This window comes from Megalops cyprinoides, chromosome 8 (assembly GCF_013368585.1).
Source record: "Megalops cyprinoides isolate fMegCyp1 chromosome 8, fMegCyp1.pri, whole genome shotgun sequence".
Classification (NCBI taxonomy): domain Eukaryota; kingdom Metazoa; phylum Chordata; class Actinopteri; order Elopiformes; family Megalopidae; genus Megalops; species Megalops cyprinoides.
In genome coordinates this window covers 7807727-7824635 of record NC_050590.1, presented here as the reverse complement: position 1 = coordinate 7824635, position 16909 = coordinate 7807727, and the positions used below count along the sequence as shown (strand labels likewise).

Sequence of the window (16909 nt, the reverse complement as noted above, 5' to 3'; positions counted from 1 at the left end):
TGAGAGAGCAAGACAAAGACAGTGTCAGAGGAGGGTAGCCGGGCTGGAGTGTACCTGTGCTAGATCTATCGTCAGTGGAATCTACTTTGATTAAGTCAGTGCCGAAGGGGCCCTGCTCCGCGGGGTTAGTGTCGTTAGAGCTATCCAGGCTGCCGTGGCTGACTGCGTCCAGGTCGCTGCCATCTGCTCGGAGACAACCAGACGTTAGCAGAGAGCCAGCCCTGTCGTCTGCAGGCAAGCTGCAAAGTTCTGGCTCCCACTCCGGGTTTGTCCAGACAGGGAAGGCTTCACCAACAGACAAAGAGCAACATCCCCCCCCCACCCCCCCCAACCCCTTCCACCCCCTCCTCTGACTCAGCCACCAAACACACAGCCATTACGCTCTCGACCCCCTGAGAGAGAAAAAAAAACAAGTTTGAACATTGATTTTTCTAAATGTCAGCAAATGTTGTAATATAAAGGAAGAAAGAGAGCTAACAGAGGAGAGGAGGGCTCGTGAGAATAATGTCGAGGGGGAGAGAGGAGCCTGCTCTGCGCTCGGACGGCCATGTGCCCCCCACCAATCGATCAGCAGCAGGGAAAAATGACTTTCATCCAAATGGCACTGAGGGGGGAGCTCGGGGCCATGTGGTCAAGGGTTGTCTGCTGTCCCGGAGGGCGTCTGGATCCAGATGGCAGCAGCTCCTTTCTGGCTCTCAGGCCCTGAGGAGCTTCTCTCAGCCATGGAGGCAAAATCTGCTGGACCCAGAAGCCTTGGCCAGGCCTGGGGTGGGGAGGGCCAATCACAGTTCAGCCTTATCAGAACTCCACAGTCCTCAACGCCGCTTCCCCAATCAAAGAAAGAAAAAAAAACTTACAAGGCAGGCTTTCATAAGCAATCACGCTCTGGGCTTCAGAGTTTGAGTAATTTCAAAGTGAAATTGTTTGATTTTTAGTGCTGAATGCTTTGGCAAGCTCGCTGGCAGTGGAGCTGAATGATTCTGTTTGAATTGGTGCAGTCTATCATAAGTTTATCTTAATGAGCCCTTCACAGAGCCCTCAGAGGGAGTAGGCAGGGGCGCATAAATCAGCCGAGGGACGCCTGAGAGCTGGGAGGGCCAGGGAGGCACCGATCTCAAGCAATGTTAATTGGCTCCATTAATTACCATGTGAGCGTGGTGGGAGTGTGCGGTCGCAGCAGGGGGCTTCAGGGGGGCCATCCGTGCCCTGCGGTGGGGGGTCGCAGACTCACCCAGGGACTCAGCCGCTGCCTGACAACTCCGCAGCGCCGCATGAAATTCAGGGAAAATTGCTAACAGCAGGCAGAGAGTCTGGGTTTGTTTTCAGAGCCAGGGGAAAAAAAAAAAGCCCCACCGTGAAAAGTGAGTTTCTCACACAACCGTGCCTCTGGTGCTGCTGATGTTGTCTGGGTGCACCTTTGGGAACTGCACACACGAGTGTCCAAGCTGTGCAGAATTGCAGTTCAGGCTTCTCTGCCGAAACAATCACTAACTCTTCTTTCAGCGGCGCTCCCCCGCTCAGGCACTGAACACAGTTTCTCAGTTTTGAAGAGGCAGACCCAGAAACATACCTGACAGCGGTGTCAACACCACGCTCGACTGCTGCTTCTTCAGCGTGCGTCTGAACTGGGCAACGCCCACCACCACGTTCCTCAGTTTCATCCACAGGAAGTAGCCCCCTCTGGTGCTGGAGGGCCAGGTGCTTTCCAACACAGCCTGGGGGGGGGGGGGGGGGGGGGGACCAAGGGAACAGTGAGTAATACAGAAACACCGCATTACAAAGCAGATGGACGAGCGTGACAGAGTTCGTCTTTTTAATTTGTCTGTGTTCCCAGCTGACAGCTCTCGAGATTTCGCACGCGCGAAATTGGGTTTGTTCCTTGGGCAGTCGGTAACGGACGTGGCTGTGGCTTAGGGAGGGAGGAGATGCTGGGCAGAGGCGGAGGCGTGCCTGGAACACGGAAGACTGAGCTGCTCAAAACGGACGGCTCCCCACAGGGGTGTGGGTCTGATAGCCCCACTGCATGTCTGATTTCTCGGCCTCCCTCTCCACCAGCTCCACCCTAATTATGCCAGATCCACCGCATGTCTGATAGCACAGCCCCATGTGTGAAAGCCAGTGTGAGCCCGATAGCACCTCCTCTCTGTGTTTATCAGACAGCTCTGATATTATCGCACACTGAGCTGGCGGTGATCTCATTGTACAAATGAGAGTATTAAGTGTTCTGTTCATGAATCGGGCGTACTCTCCCCCTCTGATCCGCATGGCACACTGTTGGAAAGGCAAACACACAGGCAGAGGGGGCTTTTATCCAAAAGCTTGATTTCGAGAAGTTAAAAAAAAATCTCGGAACAACAGTCGTGCATCAAAGCCACTGATAGCAGCACTCTGATGACTCCCGCAGCAGGATTTTGGAACGGCAGTGCAACCTGCATCCTGCAAGTCCGTGTTTTCTGACTGACCCAGAAAAAACAGCACTTTGCCTTTCTGCTCAGCTCCACTGTGGAACTTTGCCAGTTCTATCTGGAGGCTGCAATCCATTCTCAGGCCTCCCACCATTACAGTGGCTGCCACCAGTCTGCGTTATAAAAAGCCCGATTCCATCTGTGCGTGCCCCAGAAACCTGGCCCCTGTCCTCACCTTATTGTAGTAGCCATAGGTGATGGCGTTGGGGTGAATGCCTGCCTTCTTCATCTCGAACAGAACCCGCACGGCCAGGACGGGCTGTCCGTACTGCCCACAGAGCTGCATCAGAACCCGGTAACACACCTGCAGGGCCACGGGGATGAGCTCAGTAACGTACATGTTTTGTACACAGTAGTAGTATTAATAGTAGTATTAGTAGTATTGGGAGTATCAGTAGTAATAGTACTATTAGGAGTATTAGTATTAATCACAGTTCACATGTGTAGGAAATCAAGCAATGTTGAGATGCATGTTTCAAATGTTTCTCATAAAGAAAAAATATATGTATATATAAATACAAATCTGTGTTTTTAAAAACAGTAAGCCAATTTCAACCCTTGAGATGAGCTCTTGGGCAGCTTGCTGGACCATTTTACTTTCCATTTGTTGAGTCAAGTTTAGAGTTTTACTCTGTGTGAGAAGTCAACACCTCCAATTTAATGAACACCTTAATCTCTAGGTAGGCGCCAGCGTTTTGCCAGGAACATTCTGAAAGAGAACAGGTGAGCTGGTCGGTGCACGCGGCCTGCGGTCTGGTACCTCGTCAGGGGGCTGCAGCTTCTTGACCTGCATCTTCCTCAGCACGTCGTAGGCGGTACGCAGCGCCCGCACCTTGGAGTGGCACACTTTGACGTAGGCGGGCAGGCAGATGAACCACAGGCCGTAGCAGTGGCGCAGCAGGCACTTGGACCACATCTGCGGGATGGACGAGTACTTCTTCGCCATCTTCTGCGCTGACTTGATCTCCTGGAAAAAGCACACAGCACGGAGAGACGGCCAATGCAGTGCAGTCCGCTTACACCAGAGAGAATGAGAGACAGGGGCCCGGGAGAGAGCTGGGGGGTGAGTGTAAACTTTGGGAAGATGAGAAATGTGCTTGTTCAGGCCGAGAACATTGCCTCGAGGTTAATGACAACCCTCCAAATTGACTAACCTAGACTCTCAAATCTTGCCCCAGAGCAAAGACATTCTGCTGCGTGCAGTGTATTTGTGATACTCCCTGTGGCACTGAAATGTTTTGCGCACGTGTGATTCTGTCACAAATCGTGATGGAATATATCGCTGTCAGAAAGACACTGTGACATCATCTCAGTGGGACGGGCCAGGTGGTGAAGACTGACCTGCTTGGTCCGGCGGAACATAGGGGCGGGGCTGGTGGGGCTATTGTGTCGTGTGGCCAGGCGAGAGGAGGGGGTCCGGAGCCCCTCCAAGGGATCGAACAGCTCCCGCCTCAGCACAGGGAAGCCACTGTAGCTGTGGAAAACATGACAGTCTGATAAGCACACTGACACGCTCTCAGAAACCCACACGAACATACACCAAATACTACATGTACCTGCATAACATGAACGGAGGCACACAGGAAACACCTCACATAAAAAGCTTGTAGGGTTTGTACCCCAAAACAGTCACTGGTACAAGTACAAACACAACAAAAATCACACATTATTAAGATCGCATAAACAAAATAACAGGCAAAATTCCCAATGGAAAGGATGCACTTAATTGGGAGGAATTATGTCCTAGGAGATTTGCTGGGGGGGGGGGGGGGGGGTGAGGGTACCTGTAATGCAGTGGATACTCCTCTCCCTCAGGCAAGGGGGGCAGTTCCGGGGGGGTGATGAAGACTGTGTGCTCGCTGCGATGCGATTCGTCCAGCTCAATCAGCCTGGTCTCCTCTGGCCGGTCACTGTCCACCTATAGGAAAAGACAAATGACATTACCACTGGGGACGTCCTCTGTAGCACATCCATTCTCCACTGAAACAGCTCAGTGCAACTCTCACCCTGGCAATAACCATCTGTATGCAGACTGAGGAGGCTAAGGAGTGCGACACAGGCCAAAAAGGCCTTAGATGACTTCAGATTAGAAGTCAATGTCAATTCAGGCCAACAGTTGGCAAGAATCTTAAAATACTCAGTAATACCAGCAGCATATACTGCTCAACAATTAGTGCTAGAGGCTTGACAGCATCTCCAGAGAAACTTCCTGTCAAAACAAAAAAGAACAATCCATTCAGTTTTCAGCGTGAACCCACAGAAAGAGCTCAAAGAGAATCCCTTCAGGAAAAATCCTAACATGTCCTTTTTCAGCCCTTCTGTGATGAACAGTCTTATAGGTTCCCTTCTAAACCCTTTAAGAGTAACAAGAATCATCCTCTTAGCTCCTATCTCTAACCCATGCGAAAGCTACCCGATATTTTCAGAGATACATGTAGGGTGCAAGTCAGACATGGTTTGACGCTGAGCTGTGACTGCCAGCCACCACAACGCTGAGCTGGTCAACAGCACAATGCCGAAACGAAGCTCTCACTCACAATAAAAGCCAACCACATCTTGGCACTGGACGTGCCTGTTATTCACACACCCAACACGTCATTACAAAATGAGCCCCCATTAACAGTCTGGAATGCCATTTTACTGCACAGCAATTATGTCTGACAGCAACACATTACTTTGACGAAAATTGCTCTAACACTGCCGTTATTTACTGTACAGGGGAAAAAAAACAGGTCAGTTTTTTCCCCAAAATCCATAAACCTATTTAAAATAGAGGAATGAAACTCCACTGCAGTGACCTGACAATGATTATGGGATGGCAAGTCGCTGCAGGGAGAGGAGACCAATAGAGTACATTACAATAGCAGCCAGTTAGCCTGTGTTCCGAAGTGCCACGTTCTATTTGCTAAAACTAGACACTCATGCGTACCAGTCAATATCTTGAGAGGGACCAACGGGCTATGTGTTCAGCACAGTGGAAAGATAAAGCAGGTGACCTAGTTTTCAGTGAGAACACCGCATTTTCCCATGATTCCTTCTTGAGAGATACAGTTAACATCCCAGTAATGAGATGCAGGGTTTCTCCTAGTGCCTGTTAATGAGCACAAGTATAAAGCTGACTCATCTTACTGCCTCACCCATTTTTGCCAAGGCCAACGGACACAACCCACTCTCCCTCAGCCAACTGATCGCTCAAAACTGCCCCAGCCTGAACCGGGGGGTGGGGGGGGTGGGGGTGCTCTCACACAAGTCTCTCTGCCGGCACCGTGGCATGCTCTGCCACTCTGAACTCCTCAACATGACAAATCCCCCAGCAGAACTCAAAATCAGCTCCTAAAAATAAGACCAAAGCGGCGCGGAGTGAAAGCCAGTTTGACTCCACCGGAAAACAAGGGGATGGTAGGTGATGTGAGAGCTGGGTGGGGTGGGGGGGGGTGCGCAGAGGGCTTTGTTCTGGTTGTTTAAGCGCAGGCCCGGGCAGCACTGGAACATCCTGGCCGAGTGGAGCTGTGAAATCTACAAAGCCTCAGACATGCTTCCCTCTGTGGGAATTAGCAGTCACGCCACTCAGGGAGGGCCCGGAGCGAGTCCGGAGCGTGCTCCGTGTCTCCCAAGGAGGGCAGGGTCAGGCCCCTGCTGAGGGCGGCATGGTGGAGCTGAGCTCGGGCTCACTCTCACCGCCCGGCCCGCCTTTCCACAGATCAGCTACCGGTTACACAAGACCGGCCATGCCCTACCCTCTCCCGCACGCCCTCATGAGAACGAAAGGCCGTAATAAGACGGGACTAGTGAGAAATGCCCGCGGTATTAAGTGTGCTGCATGAAATTCAATAGCAGCTCTCCCGAACCAGGAGTCAGAGCCTTACCTACCATACTGATGACTCATACTAGCACAAATCAACACCGCTCCCAGTAAAACCAGTGTAGTATCAGGAGACTCTAACAGCTGTCATCTCCTCTAATCACACTTTTACAGCATTGACAAGGGAGGCTTATTCAAGCACAGCAAGGGACATCAACACTGGCTCTTCCTAACAACAGCTTTATCTCAGGCAGCGATGCTGGAAGACACAGTATTCTGCGCATCCCTTGTTCGTGCGTACTTATCGTGCGTACACACAGTCACATTGTAAGCCCCGGTACAGACTGTCCCGGCAGGAGCTCTCTGACGTTCCCAGCCACCTCCCTTCCCTCTGAGCCACACCAATCAATTAACAGGTCCGATGCTCTCACACAGTAAATCTGATCTGCAGAACACCATAGGAAACTTTTAAAAGAGATAACTCCTACTTTACTTGGATCAATATCAAGGCCGTTAAGCCAATGGTGCGCTGACACTCCCCCTTGAAAAAAGAAAAGAAAAAAAAAAAACAACAAAAAACAAAACTTTTTTTTTTTTCTGAGAAAAATTCACACTCTTGTGGAGTAAAGCGCAGCAGGTTAGTTTCGGAGAGTCTCATAAGCTCTCTCTTCCTAATAAAACTTAACCCTTTTAATCAGCACAGTCCAGCATCAACCCATAACCCACACCGGTATGTTTCTGTTCGGCACTTTCTGTACGGCACTGTTCATTAACGCACGCGAGCCCCAATGCAAGGATACAACGACAGCAGCACTAAGCCGAGAGAGGGTGTTAACAGGGTCGGGAGTACTGGGGACCCACAGAGTGTAGGCGTGCCTCTCCTGCGTGGCTTACCTTCCCTCCTTTGTCTGCACTGCGCTCTGTGCTGTACAGCTTCTCAGACAGGGAGCCAGAGCAGAGGAAGAGAGGCAGGAGTGTGAGAGAGAAAGGCAGACTGGATTAGAGGCAGAGATTCGGCAGACCGTGACAAAGAGTCGGGCGAGCACACCGTCGCTTGAGGCCGGTCAACTTGCACAAGTCGGTTAGAGGGTCGGGGGAATGTCTCAAATGTAAAATTGTGTATGAAATCAAGTGTTGTCAGTGTTGTACGCTTAAATGAATCATTTGTACATTTAAATATCTACTGTGAAAAGTCTACAAAATTATTTGCCTTACAACCTTCAGATTTTGCTCTTACTGCATGTTTGTCATTTCTTACTTTGTATTCCACCACTACTCCACACGACTGTTACTGTTTTGTCATTTGAAAACATCATGACATCAGTGGTCTGTGACACTGACAAAAATGCTCAAGGATGAATGGAGGAATCCAAAGAATGTAACAACTGCTTGAATTTGACACATATTTAAGGACAAATCTTGTCCCTGGTATTTAAGACTAGTGTTCTACTGAGAACAGTGTGGGAGAAAATCCTCTGAACCAACTCATGCTAGTGTGAGCGGTGAGGGAACCAAACCAAAAGCCACAAAAGGAAGAAAACAGGCAGGGAAAGTGATGGCTCAGTCACCGAGGGCTGTAGGGCAGAAACAGGAACCACATGTACCTTGTCCACGCAGTCGTCAAAGAAAGCCAGGCTGGCGTCTTTGTCGCTCACGAAGGAGCACTCCTCGATGAAGCGGATGAACATCTGGGTTTTGGTCATGAGAGAGTAGAACTTCTGGTGCGAACGGTCACGGCTTCTCAGGAACCCTGCAATAGAAAGGGGGGGACTGACATATTAACAGGGGTACACACACAGACAGACACAGAATAACTGCGTACACACTGAGGTACTGCACCTGAGAATCTGTGGCAGGCAGTCTGTGTTTCGTCCGAGCCCAAACACCAATACCGTAAGACAAAGTGGAGGCTCCTTTATGCATTGCACGCTACTTGTATATTTTACATGGTACTGTGATTCAAATCCATAAGTAATCCAAGTGTTAGCTATGATAATCTGGCTCGCATCACAACAAAGACATCACTGTGAAGACTCTTTTAGCTGTAACAAATTTTAATTTTGCTTTCAGAACTTTTATTTTTTCTTGTGTTGAGCTGTACTCTGCCTCACTTTTAAGTTGCTTTGGATAAAAGCGCCTGCCAAATGAATAAATGTAAATGTAAATGTCTTATTGTTGAGGATGCATTTTGTGGTGTTCACAGACCGCTAGGGGTCCCTTATGCCCTGGCTGAAAACATTTAAAGTAAGAAGAAACTCATCAGCTGCTCTTTTCTCACACACAGCAGCCCCCCCCCCCCCCACACCCACACACTCACACCGTTATGTCCCACCCTTGCCAGCAGCAACCGACACCGGACACATCAGTGACGTTCAGGGTAGTGTAACAGAGTAACACACACAGGGATCACCTGACTGAAACCGGCTGTTTGACATGACTGGCGCTGCTGGAGCAAAAACGACCCCTCTCTGCGAACGCGGGCTCACATTCGGCATTCGAGACGTCCAGGAGACACCGACACACCCTCCTTACCCACGGCTGGGTTTTCGCTGGAGCAGTTATGTAACAGCACTGCAGCTGTGTTTTCGTGCTTTCTCCCCCCCCCACATTTTATTTAGCACGTTAATCCTGTTGGACATTACACCGCGTGTAATCTCCGCCGGGGCTACAATGAGATCACCAAACAGATTTCAGGTGTGATCTCAGCCTCATTTTGAGGGCCGCAGCGCCCCGCGCAGCTGCTGAGCTAACTCTCTGGAGGGCTACGCCGCCCTGACATCTCTGGACTCTCCGTTATTGATTTATGCATCGGAAAAGAAAAACATTCAGAATTCTCATGCATTAAACAGGACCATCTGTCTGGACTGTGACGTCCGCTTACAGCTGGGAGATGTGCACGCAGAAGGAGCACATTATCACTGTTACGATAATTTTATGAGCAGGGTAACGCTGCTGCATTTGGTGCGTCTCCATCGCTCCCTTTACAGCCGGCGTGTTACCGAGCGCGGAAACGAAAACGTGCCATCTTGCACACGTTCAAATTACCCCCTGCACAAAAAGGCTTGTTTTACTGATCACCTGCAGACAATCGGGATTATTCAACAGCACAAGGAGGTAAATCCTCTCAGGCATGTCCCATAATCCCCTCAGATTAGCTCCTGCTGTGAGGCTTTCTCCCGGCTCCCTGCTGGCTCCGAGTGGAAGTGAGGCAGGAGAGAGGGGGGACGCCCACCTTGCAGGTCGAACAGGGAGCTGGCGTCGGTGGCCTTCTCAGAGGGCGCCTGGGTGATGGGCCGCAGGTAGGAGCGGTATCCCTTCAGCACGGCGGCCATGAAGCGCAGGAAGGCCTCCTGGATCTCCATCTCCAGCGTCTGCAGGCTCTTTCCCCCGATGGAGTCGCAGTGGTCACTCATGGATAACTCCATCAGGCCGTCCTCCCTGGGCCTCTGCTGCCCTGTAAATGGCACATCCACACACACACACACAGTCAGCCCAGCAACAGATTGGTCAACAGTGCCTTCTTGGACAAAGACATACAGTATAAACATATGCACACACACAGTACCGGTCAAAAGATTGGACACACCTGAATAACGTAATGGGAAACATGCATTCAAAGACATTTTGATCTAATGACTTTTTCCTTAGCCAAATATAAATAGTCAAACTGATGTCTATGCATGAATTTCTTTCCAAAAAAAAATTTATTTAAAAAAAATATTCTTTGGCTAATTTGAAGAATCTAAAATATAAGATAGTTTTGATTTGTTTAACACTTTTTAGTCACAGCATAATTCCATTTGTTTTATTTCATAGTTTTGATGTCTTTACCATTATCCTAAAATGTGGAAAATAGTAAAAATAAAGAAAAAGTAGGTGTGTCCAAACTTCTGACTGGTCATGTATACTGGTACTGTATATACACAGGGTCATCATGAGACATAGGAGCCTTGATAGATTTCTTAAAGATGAATTATTTCTCCTGCAACAGCTGGGGAAATTTTTTACCTCATTATACAAGAACGGGTCATCCACATCCCTGATAAAAATGTAATACAGGTCCCCCGGAGAACAAACAACATATGTAACAAATGTACAAACTTCATAAAAGCACTACAGATAGGGTTCCGTACACAAGGAAACACCATCTTTACCCCACCCGTATCCTTCAGGTTTTAAGACCAACTAACCCGCAACAGCCCCCTGCTGCAACGCCATCAAAGACAAACAAATCGGTTGGCAGGATAGCCACTGCTTTCATCCGGTCTGGGCTTTGTTCTGGACCGGGTTTAAATTTATGCCATTAATATATATTTCAACATAATCGGCAGGATCTATAATGAAGAGGCGCTACGATTCCCTCATGCTGTAGTGTTAAGATCAGGACTCCGAAGCATATACGTGAATCAATACCCCACTAATCTCTCATCACCTGGGGGGGGGGAGGCTGAAAGCATTCCCAGCTTCTCCAAGCCAGAGAAAAAGCAATTATTCTATTTCTGTTTCGCGGAGAAGGCTGACTCCCTATATTTCATTCTAACAGGCATTACTAATACAACCCATAGCACCACTGATAAAGTACCGACCAAAGGCAGACATCTCACAGGTGGAAAAAAAAAAAGCTTTGTACAAGACCATGTGCGAATGCATCTTCTCACCGACTCAGGGAAGCACACTGGCACCAGACAGGGGAAAAAAGAAAGCTTTTTCATCTGTTCAATGCTTTTCACACTAACCTTCGGCCAGCTGCTGGTAGAGATTGCTCAGGGTATTCAGCAGGTTTTTGCAAGCTTTCTTTGGCAGGATCTTCCAGGTCAGTACCCTCTTGTCTTCATTGCTGGAAGCAGAGCACATGTTCAGAGTTGAATGAGAGGAACCCAAAACAAACGCCGCGCGGCTCTGAGCTCACACTGCGGAGTTCCATCCCCGCACAAGCAGCCCTATCAACACAAACACTGATTACCTGAGCTCTGCAGCACAGTCCTAATTCAAAGGGATGAAAACATGTAACCGAGATGTAACCCGCTTCCAGGAAAATACATCCTTTCTAAGAGCTTACACACTCAAAAAGAGGGGAAAAGGGCACATCTAATCTGTGTTGGAAACTCTTAAATGTCATATTATAAAACACATGTCACTGTCAGTATACAGCCTGTATGATACGGCGATACAAGGGAATTCTCAAAGAGAACAGAGTTCCCACGGGAGGAGCGCATGATGATTATCGATATCACTGTTATCACTGAGTTTCTGTAAATGTCGTCATTCAGGGATGCCTCCCTGAAGGGCTACCTTGAAATGCAAGGCTCCACAGCCGGCAAAGAAGCTCCTATGTGCAAATAAAAGAGCTGGAATGTGCTGTTAACTCAGGAAGACAGGGTGGCTAGGGAAGAGGGGCTGCTTTTGGGAGAGGAGCAGTCTAGGAGTGGGGGGTTTTTGGGGGGGTGGGGGGTGGAGCTAGGAGGTCTGTAGAATGAAGTTAAAAAATTTATGAAGACATGGGTGTGGAGGAGGGAAGCGTAGTCTGTAAGAGGTGAGGTGGGTTAAGGAGTTAAGGCTCCCGGGAAGAAATTCTTCAAGCAGCAACTTCTTATAAACGACACAAACATAAGAGGCTGAGTGGACGAAATGGATGAAAGTGGATGAAATTGAGAGAATGTGTGTGTCAGGAGCTTGAGCTCTAGGTCTCAAAGTCAAAGTGACAGGTGCGCTTGTCAACGCTGACAGCATGAAACAATGTTTGGGGAATGAAGGGACGCCAGCGGCACTCACTGGGAGATGGCGTTGGTGTCCAGGTCCACACAGCTGACGTCCGGCGGGGGGTCGTACAGGTCAAAATAACGGGAGTCCACGCCCACGATGAAGGGGCAGGGGGCGCTGAGCACATCGGCCAGCGCCAGCGGGCACAGGGGGATGTAGGGGCACGGCCAGTGGAAGGGGAAGATCATCTGGGCAGAGAAAGAGCAGCCGAGTGAGTCTGGAGCAAATCTCCTCAGCCAACACAAGAGCGTACAGGCAGCCAGAAGCAAACCTAGCGTGCAAACAGCCAGCTGAACTTCCCGCGCCCCACTGTGACTCACCGACACCAGCGCCTCGGTCACGCTGGTCAGCACGGCCGGCCGCAGTGAGTGGACCAGGATCTTGTGCTCGGTGACGGCCAGCACCAGCAGGGTGACGGAGTTCTGCGGCCCCAGGTTCTGCAGCAGCGTGGAAAAGCGCCCGCCGCTGCCACACAAAACATCTCAGGGTCAAAGGTCACCCTACAGCCACACATCCTCCAGAGGGATATCCCCTCTGAACTGTGAGATATAAACGTTAATGTGAAGGCATGTGATTTCATCCATTATTTACTGTCACACTACAAAAACAACGCCTTCATAGCTTCACAGAGGGAATTAAATATTCCCTTTTAATAAAAAAAAAAGAGTGAATAAGAGTGAAAATGTGTGCTGTTACTAGGGCCTGTTTATGGTGCTCCCTGTGTGACTCACCTCAGAGGCAAGGGTGAGGACACCGGCTGACTCAGCATCAAACTATCGTGTGGGGACAGCTGTGAAACACAGACACACACAGAGAATCACACACAGTCTAGCGTCATATACAGATGTAGGCATATTACAGTGGGAGGCAGAGCAAACCCCTGGCTACATCCTGAACATAAGGAAACAGAACTGCCCTGCATCAAAGTACACAGAAGCTTCAAAGGCACAGGCAACGACAAGCTTGTAAAACTCAAGACAAGTGGTTGGTTGGATGTGTTGAGAATTCAGACAGCCTACTACAGTGTGTCCAACTGATCACCTTCCATGGATGTCACATTAATATTAATACTGACTTTTCCTGTAAAGGTTATAATACAACTCAAGCTCCGATTATACCGACATTTTGAAAACGCATTTTAACCAAACTATAAGTCTCCTATAAAAGTTTGCTGTAAAACTACAAGGACAGACTCTTGGATGGCCTTCACTACCACGGCAAAGGGAGCCGGAGTTAAAACAGGACACAGTCCAGCCTGCCTCTCACCTGCACTAGGATCCTGGGTCTCTGGGAGGAGGGGAATGGGACTTTGTGCATGAAGTGTGAGATGTGCCTGGAGAGAGATGAGAGAGACAGAGCGAGCGCAGGGCATTAGCAGAACATCAACGCAGCGTGTAAACACACTGACAACACAAGATCAACACTTGTCCGTCATCAGACACCCTCATACCAGGGACCTCACGAGAGCCACGGTGGAATGTGAGCACAATGCGTGCGCGCACACACACACACACACACACACACACACACACACCCAAGAGCCCCAGATGCACTCGCTGTGTCCATCAGCGCTGAACGTCCAGGACTCTTTAACAATCCAGAGTGACACGTCCAAACTTTCACACAATATCTCGGAGAAAAATAACAACGAATGCTTTCAGGCGGCTGGATTCCTGTTGCATTAGCGAGCGCCGAAGCTGACAGCTTGACTTTTCAGTGCAATCAGAGGGAATATGGGCTTTGTGTTTTCCCCAAACGCAGTGGGCTCAAGTGGACAAACCAGTGACAGGGCTCTTAAAGACTCTCCACAGTTTAAAGGCTCGTATATGTGGTATCACACCTGGCTGACACGGATGTTTGCTTATCTGAGGGGCTTTTGTGCTGTGCTTAAGCCCGGCATTACACCTGGATTTCCTCCCCTGCAGTCTCCACTGACTCACTCTACCCATCACAAAAGCCAGCATGTGTCAGACTGACCAGGACTCACTTTTCAATGGGCAGCGCATGCGGTCCGGAGATGGAGTAGCGGTACAGGAAGGTGAGGAACTTCCTGAAGGCGTCGAAGAAGGGCCAGTGTGACAGCAGGCAGATGCACTTGTTGGTGTGCACGGCCTTGGAGCCCCCGGCCTTCCGCTCGCCATGCTGCAGACCCAGTTGGGAGCGCTGCCTGTCTGTCAGACGCTCTTGGGGGTAGGACTCATAGAACTGGATGGCAGCTCCATATACCTGGCAGGTGCACACACACACACACGACCAAAGTCAGACCTTATGCCAGACAGTGAAGGGCAGGAATAAACATGATTATGCTGTCCTGACTGTAGCTATCTGGACAGATTCAGCCTATCATTAGCAATGGCATGCAGATATCCAATTATCACTTCTGTGCTAAACAAAGCAATGAGTCATCCCAAACTCAGAGCCTTTGCCTTTTTTCACTCCTTCATTTTATGAGTAATGTGTTCTGGGCTTTACACCTTGTCTATTGAAAAAGGCATCTGTTTAATGGGTATCCAATCAAACAGAGAAGGCAAACAAACAAACAAAAACACTTTGTACATAAAACACATATACACACTTCCATACTGTATTTTACCTTCTTTTTCAGTATTTCATGTTGAGCAATGCCATTTCGAAACATAAAAGGAAATTCAAATCATTTCAAAATTTCAACTTCATTCCAACATTAAGGGTTGAATAATGTGGAACAGCGTTTTAATCACTGTTAATATGAAAGGGAATATCTTCGGTTATGTTTTGTTTGTTCGAAATCCCTCTTGCCTCAATTAATTATTAACTAGCGCTGGCAGGCCAGAGATACTCATTCTCAGCAAGGAAAAACAGGGAGCACAGAGGCATTCTAGGGAAAATTATTTGGCCATGTCTGCACAATTCAGAGAACTGTTTGATAACAGCAGAAGATCCTTTTTCCATGTATGCAGCTTGCGTGCACATAGTCTTGCAACTATGAGGTTTTGCTCTGTGCTTTTTTACGGTAAACCACTGACTCATCGGCGTGCTATATATAAGCAATTGCGAAAAGGACAGCAAGTGCACTCGCGTGTGTTCCCCATTCCTGGCAGCATGAATGATGCACAAAGCATGCCCATCCCTGTGGGCTTTTCCCCAGAGAGTCGGAGGCTCCGCACTGCGGGGGCATGTATGAGCGTGTCTGTGGGTGGATGTGAGTATGTGTGGGGTATGTGTGTGAGCGTCGGGGGGGGGAGGGGGGGGGGGGGGGGGGAGGATTCTGGGTCACTGACTGGCGAGGCAGTACGCCTGGACGCCCCCCGATTTGCTCTGACCCTGCGGTGCATTGGAGCCTCTGCTTTAATTCCTCCCTCTGGAATCTCGGCGACTGCCAGGTATTTCCTCTTAGCGGTTGTCATGCTGTCCACAGACTGGGTTCACCAAAGAGTCAGACAGGGCTCAACACTGGGGGCCAATAACTGTCTTCTGCTGCGGTCATCCATTCACCCGAAAGAAACAACCACCAGCTAAACATCAAGGGCTTTCACTGAAAACTTCTGAAATGTAAGCAAACATGCTCCTCGACCTACTGCCCCACTTATAACCCTTACAAAAGCAACCCTGATATTTACACAAGGATGCATAGGCCTCCTCTGTGACCGCATGACTGTTTCAGCACCCCTGTGTGTGTATGCGTGTTCTACTTTCTGAGTGTGTATGAGGTTATGCCTGTTCCCCTGCTGCTGGGGGAGCCTGTTTCTCTGTCCCCCAGTTTGGACTGGCGTGTTTCTGCGGGTTTTGCTCCTCATAGAGGCACGGGAGGGATGTGTTTCAATTCAGTTCAACTCAACAGGCATGAAAAGATATTTCAAAAGTTGCCTAAGCACTGCCAATTGCAGACACAACCTTGACACAATTAACAACAAAGTACACTAAAATTAAGAAACAACCACAAATGAATAAATTTTACTAGATTTATAATGCATCTTATCAGTAGTTACACAGGTCTACACGCACAAATACTGTGTGTATAGACCTGTGTACAGCAAAAAATAAATTAATTCACAAAGAGCGGCTTTAATAGTTTCCACAGTCGTAGTGTGTCAGCTGGGCCTGTCGGGGGGGTGTCTCTTCCTTACCTTTTCCCCCGAGGCGCCAGTCAGGACGAAGGTGGAGAAGACAGGCAGGGAGTACTTGGTCTGTGAGGGCCAGCACTCGATGGTGGCCCCCATGGGCAGGCAGAACAGTGGCACTGACTCAGGCAGCGGGAATGACTCATAGTCTTCCTCAGGATACCTACACAGCAGACCTGAATGCAAACACACAGGAGTACGGATCAGCATCTTAGTCTACTCCCTGAAGCAGCCCGCAAACACATAGGAGTATAGACCGGCTCCTCAGTCTACTCCCTGAAGCAGCCCGCAAACACATAGGAGTATAGACCGGCTCCTCAGTCTACTCCCTGAAGCAGCCCGCAAACACATAGGAGTATAGACCGGCTCCTCAGTCTACTCCCTGAAGCAGCCCGCAAACACATAGGAGTATAGACCGGCTCCTCAGTCTACTCCCTGAAGCAGCCCGCAAACACATAGGAGTATAGACCGGCTCCTCAGTCTACTCCCTGAAGCAGCCCGCAAACACATAATGATTTGCTGTGGATGAAGCTGGAAGTGGACAAAGTGAGCTGGGAACAAGCGAGCTGGGAGAGGTAATGAAGACGAGGAGGGCATAGGGCGGGAAACTAAAGAGGTGATCAATATTCCTTTTTCATCTGGAGAAACAACGGTCCTTTTGTTCTTTACAAGCTTTTCATGTTAACACCTCAGAACTCTCGGCTGGAGGTAAAATTAATACATTGTCTCTTAGCAAAAACACAGACTTTCCATTCATTTTTTAATCAGAGGTGGCTTGTAGA

The 16909-nt window shown here is 49.1% G+C and overlaps 1 protein-coding gene across 3 annotated transcripts in view; it reads right to left on the bottom strand.

Moving 5' to 3' along the window:
- The window catches only part of dennd4a (DENN/MADD domain containing 4A), a 55479-nt gene that overhangs the window by 12944 nt on the left and 25626 nt on the right, over window positions 1-16909 (bottom strand). For 2 of the 3 annotated variants that reach the window (XM_036535821.1, XM_036535822.1), the window contains exons 5-20: window positions 16134-16303; window positions 14015-14253; window positions 13294-13360; window positions 12759-12817; window positions 12348-12492; window positions 12040-12215; window positions 11004-11104; window positions 9500-9721; window positions 7872-8017; window positions 7162-7200; window positions 4250-4383; window positions 3807-3939; window positions 3226-3432; window positions 2641-2769; window positions 1571-1715; window positions 55-183 (exon numbers count right to left, since the gene is read on the bottom strand). In XM_036535821.1, the coding sequence (XP_036391714.1) occupies window positions 55-183; window positions 1571-1715; window positions 2641-2769; window positions 3226-3432; window positions 3807-3939; window positions 4250-4383; window positions 7162-7200; window positions 7872-8017; window positions 9500-9721; window positions 11004-11104; window positions 12040-12215; window positions 12348-12492; window positions 12759-12817; window positions 13294-13360; window positions 14015-14253; window positions 16134-16303 (2241 nt within the window). The remainder of the gene's footprint in view (window positions 1-54; window positions 184-1570; window positions 1716-2640; window positions 2770-3225; window positions 3433-3806; window positions 3940-4249; window positions 4384-7161; window positions 7201-7871; window positions 8018-9499; window positions 9722-11003; window positions 11105-12039; window positions 12216-12347; window positions 12493-12758; window positions 12818-13293; window positions 13361-14014; window positions 14254-16133; window positions 16304-16909) is intronic. The other variant, XM_036535823.1, reaches the window with a different exon arrangement.